This window comes from Dermochelys coriacea, chromosome 6, assembly GCF_009764565.3.
Source record: "Dermochelys coriacea isolate rDerCor1 chromosome 6, rDerCor1.pri.v4, whole genome shotgun sequence".
Taxonomy (NCBI): Eukaryota; Metazoa; Chordata; order Testudines; family Dermochelyidae; genus Dermochelys; species Dermochelys coriacea.
In genome coordinates this window covers 66,880,853-66,893,236 of record NC_050073.1, presented here as the reverse complement: position 1 = coordinate 66,893,236, position 12,384 = coordinate 66,880,853, and the positions used below count along the sequence as shown (strand labels likewise).

The following is a 12,384-nucleotide window of genomic DNA, read 5'->3' as shown; positions in this document are numbered from 1 at the left end:
GTAAAGTCCAGCCACGAGGAAGTTTGTGTGGAAGGTTGGTTCTTTATGAGAGTATCCAGTTTTGAGAGCTCATTCTTAATCTTTCCCTGTTTGCTGTAGAGGATGTTGATCAGGTGGTTCCGCAGTTTCCTTGAGAGTGTGTGGCACAAGCTGTCAGCATAGTCTGTGTGGTATGTAGATTGTAATGGATTTTTTACCTTCAGTCCTTTCGGTATGATGTCCATCTGTTTGCATTTGGAGAGGAAGATGATGTCTGTCTGCATCTGTGCGAGTTTTTTCATGAAGTTGACAGATTTCCACTCTATACGGCTACTGTCCACATATCTATTCAGGGGATACCATCATAGGGCCTAATCACATCAGCCACACTATCAGAGGCTCGTTCACCTGCGCATCTACCAATGTGATATATGCCATCATGTGCCAGCAATGCCCCTCTGCCATGTACATTGGCCAAACTGGACAGTCTCTATGTAAAAGAATGAATGGACACAAATCAGACGTCAAGAATTATAACATTCAAAAACCAGTTGGAGAACACTTCAATCTCTCTGGTCACTCGATCACAGACCTAAGAGTGGCTATACTTCAACAAAAAAGCTTCAAAAACAGACTCCAACGAGAGACTGCTGAATTGGAATTAATTTGCAAACTGGATACAATTAACTTAGGCTTGAATAGAGACTGGGAATGGATGAGTCATTACACAAAGTAAAACTATTTCCCCATGGTATTTCTCCCTCCCACCCCACCCCCCACTGTTCCTCTGATATTCTTGTTAACTGCTGGAATTAGCCTACCTGCTTGTCACCATGAAAGGTTTTCCTCCTTTCTCCCCCCCTGCTGCTGGTGATGGCTTATCTTAAGTGATCACTCTCCTTACAGTGTGTATGATAAACCCATTGTTTCATGTTCTCTGTGTGTGTGTATATAAATCTCTCCTCTGTTTTTTCCACCAAATGCATCCGATGAAGTGAGCTGTAGCTCACGAAAGCTTATGCTCTACTAAATTTGTTAGTCTCTAAGGTGCCACAAGTACTCCTTTTCTTTTTGCGAATACAGACTAACACGGCTGCTACTCTGAAACCTATACTTATACTAACAAACTATTTACAGCTATCTATTTTACAGGAAGAAGACTACTATTAGAATCACTTGCTAAGGAAGAGACAGGAGCGTTCCAGTGATCACCATGGACGGAAAGAAGGAACTGAGGAGGGGGTGGGCTGGCAGGTGCCTATATAGCACGCCATAGAGGTGCCACTCCAAGGGGCACCAGAGTCGACCCGACGGATACCACTAGGGGAAAATAGTCTTCCAGTGATGGTGCACGCAATGTGCGCACACCAATATGGAAATGGACATGAGCAACATTCGAAGAGTAAGACTCTTGAAAAGCAAAACCAGCATCTTCCTAAGGTTTGGGACACAGAGAAAGCTGAGGGCTAGAGGTATGGAGAGGGCCCCTCCCTGTGAGATGCCAGGGATTTTTTAAAAATAGATTATGCCCTCCAAGTAAAACACACAGAGGTGAAGGTAAGATGTGGAGGCAGTGTCTGTCCAGTAAGATACAAAATGGAGTAACTGGGGGTGAATTAAGTGTATAGATGACTTTTCCCCAAGTGAGGCACCCCTCTAATGCAATCTGAGAACAAAATAACCAGCTTCAGGTTACGAATATGGAAATGGGAATAAACTCGACTTTAGTCTCATCCTACACAAAAACATTGTACAACAGTCCAAAGCAGCAGTAATAGTTTCAAAGTGGTTCTCCTAGTCTCAGGCTAAAAATAAAGGCACCTCTTGTTTTTGGAAAGGTCAGTGAGGACTGTTCAAGGTAACAATGCCTGCAAGCTACACATACATTTGGGTTTAGTATAATTCATTCTGCTTCCATAACCTTGGGATGGAAGCAGGTTTTACTAAACTTTTTTTTTTTTTTTAAAAAACAATTCAGGCAGACAAAGGCGAAGTATCATTACTGTCAATCCAAAGCTCTGAAGGCAATGTAGGGATCTTGAATGGTGGTGTAACAGTCATGAGGAAGATTGAAGGAAGGACGGTTGCTTGTAAACAGATGTCACGACGATAGGAAGTCACTGTACATGCCAAGTGGCTTCGAAGCCAGAAGATTGCTCATCCCAAACTTGCTACTGTTGTCTTGTGCCATTTCAAAGGTGCTAACAGTGTAGATGTAAAAAGAAAGGAGTACAAGTGGCACCTCAGAGATTAACAAATTTATTTGAGTATAAGCTTTTGTAGGCTAAAGCCCACTTCATCAGATGCATGCAGTGGAAAATACAGTAGGAAGATATATATATATATATATATATACACACACACACACACACACAGAACATGAAAAAATGGGGGTTGCCATACCAACTCTAACAAGACTAATTGATTAAGGTTGGCTATTATCAGCAGGAGAAAAAAAACTTTTGTAGTGATAATCAGGATGGCCCATTTCAAACAGTTGACAAGAAGGTGAGAGTAACAGTACGGGGAAGAATTACCCTTGTAGCCCCATCATGGAGGAAAACAACAAAGTTTTTAGGTTGTAGTGAGAAGGAGCCTATCTGTACAGGAATTCAAGAGCACATGGCTGTTCTGCTTGAAGAATTTCCCTTCCCATATCACCCCATCCTTTCAGCCACAATGGATGATCACCATCAGTCAAGGGGAGAGGGAACTGTTATTTCATACCTGAACACAAACATTTCCTCACGCCTGAATGCAAACTCAGCCTCACACATCCCAGAAAAGAACATTATGTAAGTAAAGTCTAACATCAAATGAGTTGGAAGCTTCATCTGCTTTGGAATGATTGTATTGCTACAAGGAAGAAGAGAGGTGGGAATTAAGTTAGAGGTAGGATAAGGCTAGAGAGAGCCCAGAACACAACATTTTGCATTTCCTATTTTCAGAGGACATTTGTCAAGAAGGCTTTCTGGAGGAACATTCCAAGGTGCTGCAAGAAAGAGGAAGGTTGTAATTTGGAACATAGGACTTACCATATTGGTTCAGACAATTGGGCTATTAAATCTGGTATCTTGCCAATAGCTGATGCTTCCGAAGGAGATGAATTCTTCTCCCCAACACTATTCCCCATTCACAACAACAAAAATCTTTCCCAACTTCCGCAGGTGATCAGGTTATGCCCTTAAGCATGAGAAGTAATTAGCCTTATCCTAGCAGTTAAGTATAAATCTAGTGAAGTTAAGAAATTAAGTAGCTCCCAGGGTCAAATCCCTTTTAGAATATCTTGTTCAATATTTAGCAGACCAGTATAACTGAGGTGATCTAGTCCTTGAATAGCTACTGAGAAGGACAAGACACTTGATACAGGATTGAGAGCAAAGAGTTGGTGCAGAGGCTGCAAACTCTAAATCTAGATGGCCTAAAGCAGGAATTCTCAAACTTCATTACATCATGACTCCCCTCTGACAACAAAAATTACTAGACGACCCCAGGAGGAGGGACCAAAGCCTGAGACTGCCCGAGCCCTCCTGCCCGGGGGAGGGGGGGGGGAGGAGAGAGAGCAAAGTCAAAGTCCAGGCACCACCGCCCCAGGCGGTGTAACCTGAGCCATACCACCCAGAACTGAAGCCTTCTGGCTTTGGCCCCAGGCGCTGGAGCTTCGGCTTTGACCCTGGGCCCCAGCAAATCTAAGCCAGCCCTGATCCGTTTTCAGCACAATCCTTCATAGGAGTGAGAGGTGGAAGAGTCTTCAGGCAGGTCTACACTTAAGTGCAGCTGTGCTGATGCAGCATTTTAAGTGAAGACATGCCTATGCTGACAGAAGAGCTTCTCCCATTGGCATAGTTAATCCACGTCCACAAGAGATGGTAGCTGTGGAGAAGTTTTCCCACTGACATAGCACTGTCTACCCCGGAGCTTAGGTTGGTATGACTATGTTACTCAGCGGCGTGGATTTTTCACACCTCTGAGTGACGTAGTTATACCGATATAGGTCTGTAGAGTAGACCTAGTGTAGGTCATCCTGTCTATCTCCCTGCCTATGAAGGGAGGGAGATAGATAATTGTTCCCTGCTATACATCTTCTAGAGTTTGCACAGCCTACTTTAAATGTCCCAAGCAATTAGGTTTTCATGACCTTCCCTGACACAGCATGACAGGTCATTGAGAATTTAAAAAAAAAATTAATTTGACTACATCACATCTAGTATCCTCACTTTAAGCCTTTGTAGATTAAATTATAATAAATCTTTGCAATCTCTTCTTATATGCAAGGTTCTACTCATACTGATAACCATTTTCTTTACCCCGCTGTGGCATTATTTCAATATCTGGCATAACTTTCTAGCAGTTTAAAAATAAAAAAAATGCATATAAATAAGACCTTGACAATTCCATTTGAAAATTGGAGTGAAATAACTATACGGGCTGAAGCACTGAAAAAGGAATCAACCATGTTGAACTAAAACACCATTTTCCAGAAACGAGATCTCTGACCTTCCTTTGAATAAATCCATCTGCTACAGTAACTCCTCACTTAAAGTCGTTCCAGTTAACATTGTTTCGTTGCTGATCAATGAGAGAACATGCCAGTTTAAAATTGCGCAATGCTCCCTTATGACATCCTTTGGCAGCCGCCTGCTTTGTCCACTGCTTGCAGGAAGAGCAGCCCGTTGCAGCGAGCTGGTGGGGGCTCGGAACCAGGGTGGACCAGCAGCCCCCCATCAGCTCCCCTAAGTTCCTTGTGCGGCAGCCACCCAGCAGGCTATCAATTGCCGGGCAATTCAGCTGTCCCTCCACCCCACTGCCATGCGCTGCTCCTGCCCCCTGCCTTGGAGCTGCTCCCTGGAGCCTCCTGCTTGCTGTGCAAGCGTGGGTGGGGGGAGAGGGCTAATGTCAGGGTGTCCCTGTCCCCCCTGCTCCTACACCTGATTACCCCATTTCCATATGGCGGGGGGGGGGGAGGGCGATGACAGGGCTCAGGACGGAGAGAGCTTCCTGGCAGCAGCTTCTGTCTCAACTTGCTGATCTACTTTAAAAGGCAGTGTACTTAGAGTGCGGTCAGCGTACTTAAAGGGGCAATGGGCATCTCTCTCTCTCTCACACACATACACACGGTGTGTGTCTCTGTCTGCCATGTGGTCTCCCCTCCTTCCACTCGTGCTACCTTGTAGCGTATGAGGCTACATTAACAACAATGGGTTAACTCTTGAGGGCTCAAGCTGATTGTTAGTTCATCATTCAGCAGTAAGGCATCCCCTGGGAAATATCCCACCCTCTGACTTCACCACCTCAATCAAGCTTCACAATCAACATTGCAGTGTATAGTATTAAATTGTTTAAAACTTTAGTGTGTGTGTGTGTGTGTGTGTGTGTGTGTGTGTGTGTGTGTGTGTATATATATATATTCATATTCATAGAATGTGTGTGTGTATATACACACACACATTCTATGAATATACACACACACACACACACACACACACACAGTATAATATAGTCTTTTGTCTGGTGAAAAAAATTTCCCTGGAACCTAACCCCCGGTGTTTACATTAATTCTTATGGGCAAATTGGGTTCGCTTAACATTGTTTCGCTTAAAGTTGCATTTTTCAGAAATATAACAACATTAAGCGAGGAGTTACTGTATCCTGGAGTGTACTGTACATGTTCTCTCTGCACTGCAAATAGTAGGTTGCTTAGTTATATAAAATGTACATATCCAGTAAATTAATTGGACAACGATAACAGTGGAAAATAATTAGAGTGCACTATTGCTCAGAGGGTAGAACACATAGACCTCCCGATTCCAAAGCCTATGCACGCTTACACATCCCCACAGATGTACACTCCCACACACCTCACCCCATCCCATTCATATGGCTACATGAGTACAAACCACAGAGACTCTGATTTACATAAAATTATCTCACTGCATTTATTTAAGATTTTCTTCTCCAATTAGTAAAAGAAAGATGTGTCTCTTTTTATACATATATACAAGTTCAGTTATAAAAATAGACAGCACATTCAAAGAGAAAAAAGGCTTGGCATTTTTCTGATTCCCTCTAAATATCATATATACATGTGAATATGAGGGGAAGGGGGAAGTCTTCATGATTTAATTTAAGTGACATCTCCCCCCCAATTATCCCCTACAAATCTGTTTAAAAATCAATCTAACTAAACTCAGTTCCGCTATTTTCAGGTGTGCAAATTTGAGGCAGAGCCCACAAGAAGCACTTGCTTCACACTGTGAGATGCCAGGCAAGGGGTTTGGGGATGAAAAAAAAAATCATCGTCTGCTGTCACAGCAGAGACCTGTAACTCATAACTTGTTTCTCTCTCTCTCTCTCGGGATGAAAGTGCCCCAGTAGTACAACCATTTGATTTCAATGAGCCTGACAGGAGAACTGCTCCTCCCCCACCCCACCTTTGTCTCAGTGCAATGCAGACAACACTTACAGCCAAGTGAGGGGCTATAGAGAGGTTTGTGCATTTAGGATGGGGAAAGAGAAATCTGAGAGAATGAGGACACAGAGTGGCATTGACAGCACTCCTGTTCTCTTTAATGGCTTCTATAAGTCTTATGGGGCTTGGCTACTAGTGCCTGCACATTGTAATGCACTCAGCCAAGTTGCTGTGTGAGACAATCACTGACAAATGGGAAACATGCTGGAAGAACATACTGTGTAGGTGGCTTGGAATAGGGGACGTCATTTTTCCCAGGGAGTTGACTGGCACACTCCTTGTTTCAGTAAAGTTCCCCATTGCTCCCTTTGTGGCATGGCAAGCTGCGGTACCCAAAGGCAATGTCAACAAGTTCTGCTATTGCACAATGAGAGGAATAGCAATGAACTTCTCCCCCCCTACACATCAGCATTCCCTCTTCCTGAAACATACGCAAGCAAAGCCTGATGGTTCCTACACCTTTAAGAGCTCAGCATAGCTCAGAATGAGAGAGATCACTGTTAAATCCAACACAGCGAATGCTCAATGCTAACAGACCTGGGCTTTGAAATGTAAACCAGTTACTTGCAGCTTCTTTTTCTCTGTGAAGCAGACACAGCAACATTAAATAGGCATACTTTGTCCAACTGTGGTTCCAGCTACTGCCAGCTGTTTACAACAGATTCAAAAGCATAGCACTGACAACAGTCCAGACTCTGGAAACTGTGTGAGATTTGTTTCCCGTAGCCTTGAAATCAAGGTCTTCATATAATCCTTCATAGAATCCCTAGATTCACTACTGATTCACACTAGAGAAGCCGGACTATTCAACCACCCAGCTCCCCTGGATGGGCACACCCTCAAATGCACTGTCAGGTCCTCAGTGCAGAGGGTTTCTCTGACTTCACAGAATACCCTCCGAGTTCAGATAGTGATTTCTTAGAATAAGAATGGAGCTGAACTCCATCTGAAGCTGAAAGAAGAGGAAGGACAGTACACTGGCGTGTCCAGAAACACAAATAACTGCAGGGTCTCTCTCACAGCACGCTTGAGGGATGTGTCAGTAAATCTTAATTGAAAAACTAATCTGCAACGTTCTCAGTTAACCCCACTCCTTATCCATACTCATCACAGAATCTGCAAAAGTAATTTTTTTGGATACACGTAATCAAAGTGCTCACGTAAACCACCCATCCCCATTGTGCTGTGATTTTCTTTTCACATACGTGTGGGATGGCAACAGGCATTCTCTGCATGCCTTCTGCTGGCAGGGTGGGCTACTTTGAAAGCCAATACAGTTAAGATAAGCTCCAGGGCTCAAATTTACTACCGCCCACCCGAGGTGTGGGCTCCTTTGCTTTGTTTCCGAACTGGGGTTTCTGGTATCATAGTGCTCGTCACATTTAAGCTTTTTGGGGTCCCACAAACACTGTTGCCTTTGCTCAAGGGGGAACTCAAAGGAGAAGAGGCGCTTGAAGGTCCAAAGTCTGCAAGTCCGGAAGGCCGAATTATTGATGTCTGGAGAGGGCTGCTTGCAGACATACCTAGCAACAGGGTAATAATAATAATAAGAAAAAAAAAAAAGATTCCACGTGAACACACCATTCACAAACTGTGGCTTGTCAGCAAAACACAACATTTAACTTCTATGACTTGCATTTACGTTATAGGAATATATTAACGGACCCCTAATTTGTGCTCTTTAATCCAACTAGCTTTCACTGACCACCTGATGCTTATGAATTGTCTGAGCCTGTTGATCACATAAGGGAGAGAGATCTAAGAGGGAGCCATAGCCCATCTGGTATACACCACTTTGCCAGGTCCTCAGCAGACGTGAATCACTGTAGCACCAACTGATTTCAATGGAGTTACGTCAATTCAAACAGCTGAAGTTCTGGCTCTACAGCTATAGCTACAGGGCGACCACGTGACAACCACAAAGAACAGTAACAGCCATGTTTTAGTGGTAAGCAGCGCTGTGCAATCTTACTGAACAAAATCCCATTTCACTGAGGCTTGTCTACACTACCATACAGGGTCGATCTAAGATACGCAACTTCAGCTACGTGACTAGCGTAGCTGAAGTCAACGTACTTAGATCTACTTACTGCGGTGTCTTCACTGCAGTAAGTCAACAGCTAACGCTCTCCCGTCTACTCCACTTGCACTTCTCGTTCTGGTGGAGTACTGGAGTTGATGGGAGAACGCTCAGCAGTTGATTTATCGCATCTATACTAGACACGATAAACTGACCACCGCTGGATCGATTGCTGCCTGCCGATCCAGAGGATAGTGTAGACAAGCCCTGAGAGAGAAAAAATGAGTGTGAGGAAGGAAATGCATGAAGTGCTACGTAATCCAAGAATAAGCAAGACTTTTGCCTATAATACATGAGATCAAAAACCTAGACGGGAGTTCAAGGTATTGCTCCCAATCTCTTACTTCCCCTGCACTGGGGTGGTGGAACTTGCTGTACTATCACAATGTTATGACATCATATTACATGCCATTCAGTACAGTTACATGACTGAATCGCAATGAGAAAGAAGGCAAGACTCTAGAGATGCTGTAATGCAATTCCTGTTCCCTGGCGGGATATCTGAACAGTCTCACGTCAAAATATGGTTGAATTTGCTCTATGTAACAGTCTCCCTTACCTTTAGACACATTGTACCCATATGCTGCATATGCGGCTGCAGAGGCCGCCGCTGCCCCTGCTTTGGCACCTGCCATTGCAGCAGCACTTCCCGCTGTTGACTTCCGGCTTCGGCCTTTCCCTGTGCCTTTGGATCCACTGCCTGAACCTTTAGGGCGACCCCGGCTTCTACCTGAATTACCTCTCCCTGTGACAGGTGCATCTTGGATTGAAATTCCTTAAACAACGAAGGAGGAGATGAAAATATTAGTTGCTGTAATACACAAGGTGACTCATGAGCTAAATTCAACTTCACACATACCTGATATCTACATCAGCCTGCTAGTAACTAAGCCATCAACCCCCAAGAAAAAACAAATACACAAGTTTTGTTCCTCAATTTTCTCTAATTAGTCACACCTCACTAACTCCAATTAGCTGTCATGACTCTGAGCCCCGCTCCTAAATCCAGGGGAGAACTCTCCTTTAATATCTCAGGATAAAAACACTCTTATTTGGAGATACTCTGGCTCTTCCATTTGCTATCTGTAAATTAACCCATCAAAAACTAGGGCAATAATTATTTTGGAATCTAGAATTATGTCTAGCTAATGTCATGCAATTACAGCTGGCTCAATCATACAACAGAAAGGTAGGCAATACAGAACCTGTCCCTGGGCTCCACAGTGAGCTCCGGGAAAAGCTTAGACATATAACTGAATGGTCCTATGGAGGATTCTACTTCTTTACATAGCTGTCTAGTAATAGCAATGAGCTTTGCGGATATGTACACATTGCAAAAAGGGGAATGGACCTTTCCTTCACAGGAGCAAACAATGCTTGTATTGAATATCATGGGAATGGTAAAGCGTGATGGATGATTGAATACATCAGTAGATGAAACTATCTGCCAAAGCTGGAAAAAATTCATAATGAGAAGGAACTCTTTTTCTTAGACCTTTTCACCCCTCACTAAATCCTACAAGGCAGGTGTAAAGTGGGGGTAAAACGGCTATACTATGTAAATATACAGAAGTCCAGGCTACTCCTTTTAAGTATTAGGGTAAGTGAAGAGTACTGACCATTCATGGTATCTGAGACTGAGCCAGTGATGGAAGCAGGAGAGTTTGTGGCCCTCGACTGTGGTGCTGAAGAGGCTGGATCATCCACAATCACCAGCATGTCACTGCTACTTTCATCAGGAGGGATAGACCCCATATGCAACTCACTGCTGATGGAGATCTAGACAGCACAGAGACAAAACTTATTTACATCAGCTTATTTACAGCAAGGGTAAAAACATACAAAGAATTTCAGAAAAGGTGCAACTAGATTAAAGAGCATTTAACTCCCAGGCAATTAAATGACAGCTAGCCTAGGCGCTCTCTCAGTGCAAGACTGGAAACACGATATATATCCTGTCTCACCACACCATGTCCTCTACTTACACACAGTGCAAAATTAAATTCTCTCTCCAGCCCATGTTTAATGTTCAACTCTGAACTAAAATATATGCTAACTTTAAAAATGGGAGATTCAGGGATTTGGCAGAGACCCAAAGAGAACCTTTCTTTCCTCTTCATTCACTTGTTGATTCCCATGCAGATTACCCTCAGGAGAGCACCCACTTCAGAAGGAGAAAGGTTGAGAATCCTGTTCTCTGCTTCACCACTACTGCTAATCAAAATCTTTTAGTAATGAGTGAAGGATCTTAATTAACTCAACCTTGTATAAAAGCAATAATATTTATTTAGTACTATAGAAGACCATGGCTCTTTAAAAACATGAAGGAAGACAAGATCTGTCCTGTGAGGTATGTGTTTAAATTAGAGAACACAACAATTAAGGATCAGAAGCACTTGAGGGAGAAGAAAGAGTTCTAGGAGAGACTAGCGCTGCATGATTAGACAAAGAAACTGAGCTTTGAGGAGGTATTTGAAGGAAGAAAGGGAAGTTGCTTGGTTCACAAAAAGAGAGACTGTTCCAGGCATGGGAAGTGGTGATAAGAAAAAAAAGACACAACATCACAAATATGAAGAGAAAATAAAGAAGAGGAAGGAGAGTAGGGTGACAAGATAGTAAGTGTAAAAAATCGGGATGGGGTGGGGGTAATTGGTGCCTATATAAGAAAAAGCCCCCCAAATAGGGACTGTCCCTATAAAATCAGGACATCTGATCATCCTAAAGGGGAGATTAGATGGAAACAAACTGGAATGCAAGCAGGAGTGGAGCTATGCAGAGTCTGAAGGTGAAGAGGAAGGGCTTGTTGTAGAAAGAGACAGGAAGTCAGTGAAAGAGACACAATGATTAGGTTTGAGGTGACATCATCAGAGCAGCAGAAGGGGAAGATTATTTTAGCTTCTACATTTTAGACAGACTGGTTTGAACTCTATGGGTCAATATTAGGTTAAGACATCTCTGGGTCCCTAATAGAACACAGGTTCCACTCTAACTAGAGGGCAGAAAGCAAGAGTCCTAAAAACCACAAGACTAAGGTGGCATGGGAGATGGTTTAAAGACAGTCTTACCTCACTGAAGGGGCTGGGCATGGCAGAGTCTACGCTAATGAACGAGTCATCCCCATCAGCAGAAAGGTTGGAGTTATCAGCAGAGGGAACAAATGGGATCACCAGGTTCATGCCTTCTTTCCTTCTCTTGCCATCCAACTCATCTTCCTTTTTCTTCTGCAGATAAGCAAAACAAACCAATAATACAGGGACTGAAAACACATTAAGGAAGAAAAAATGGGGCAAGTAAACTGGGAAGCCTACCATCCTGTGCAATATAACAAGATAAAGGCCATGCATGGCATTTACCAATAAGGCGTTTTGGGATTTTTTTTTTTTTTTTTTTTTGGAGGACATGGCACCAGATGCATCAGGAGCTCCTACATTAGATTTAGTAAGGTTTTTTAAAATGGCTTGAATGACTTATCAGCATTTCCGCTACTGAAGAGTTAGAGCAGGGGTTCTCAAACTGAGGGTTGGGACCCCTCAGGGGGTCGTGAAGTTATTACTTGGGGGGTCACCAGGGGGGTCAGCCTCCAACCCAAAGCCTGCTTTGCCTCTAGCATTTATAATGGTGTTAAATATATAAAAAAGTGTTTTTAATTCATGGGGGGGGGGGTCGCACTCAGAGGCTGGCTATGTGAAAGGGGTCACCAGTACAAAAGTTTGAGAATCACTGAGTTAGAGGATTTTGATTTCAATTTTTTGTTAAAAAGTGAGCATGAAATGCTTTCTTATAAACACTGATTATCCAATTTCCAATATCTTAAATTCAGACTATGCAAATCCAAATAGCCATCAAATGAAATTCT

At 43.2% G+C, this 12,384-nt stretch overlaps 1 protein-coding gene across 1 annotated transcript in view; it reads right to left on the bottom strand.

Moving 5' to 3' along the window:
- Positions 1-5,890: 5,890 nt before the first annotated feature.
- INO80 (INO80 complex ATPase subunit) overlaps positions 5,891-12,384 on the bottom strand; it is a 126,829-nt gene continuing 120,335 nt past the window's right edge. Inside the window, exons 33-36 of the mRNA XM_038408051.2 lie at positions 11,594-11,749; positions 10,148-10,307; positions 9,088-9,303; positions 5,891-7,971 (exon numbers count right to left, since the gene is read on the bottom strand). Of these exons, the coding sequence (XP_038263979.1) occupies positions 7,754-7,971; positions 9,088-9,303; positions 10,148-10,307; positions 11,594-11,749 (750 nt within the window). The 3' untranslated portion in view covers positions 5,891-7,753. The remainder of the gene's footprint in view (positions 7,972-9,087; positions 9,304-10,147; positions 10,308-11,593; positions 11,750-12,384) is intronic.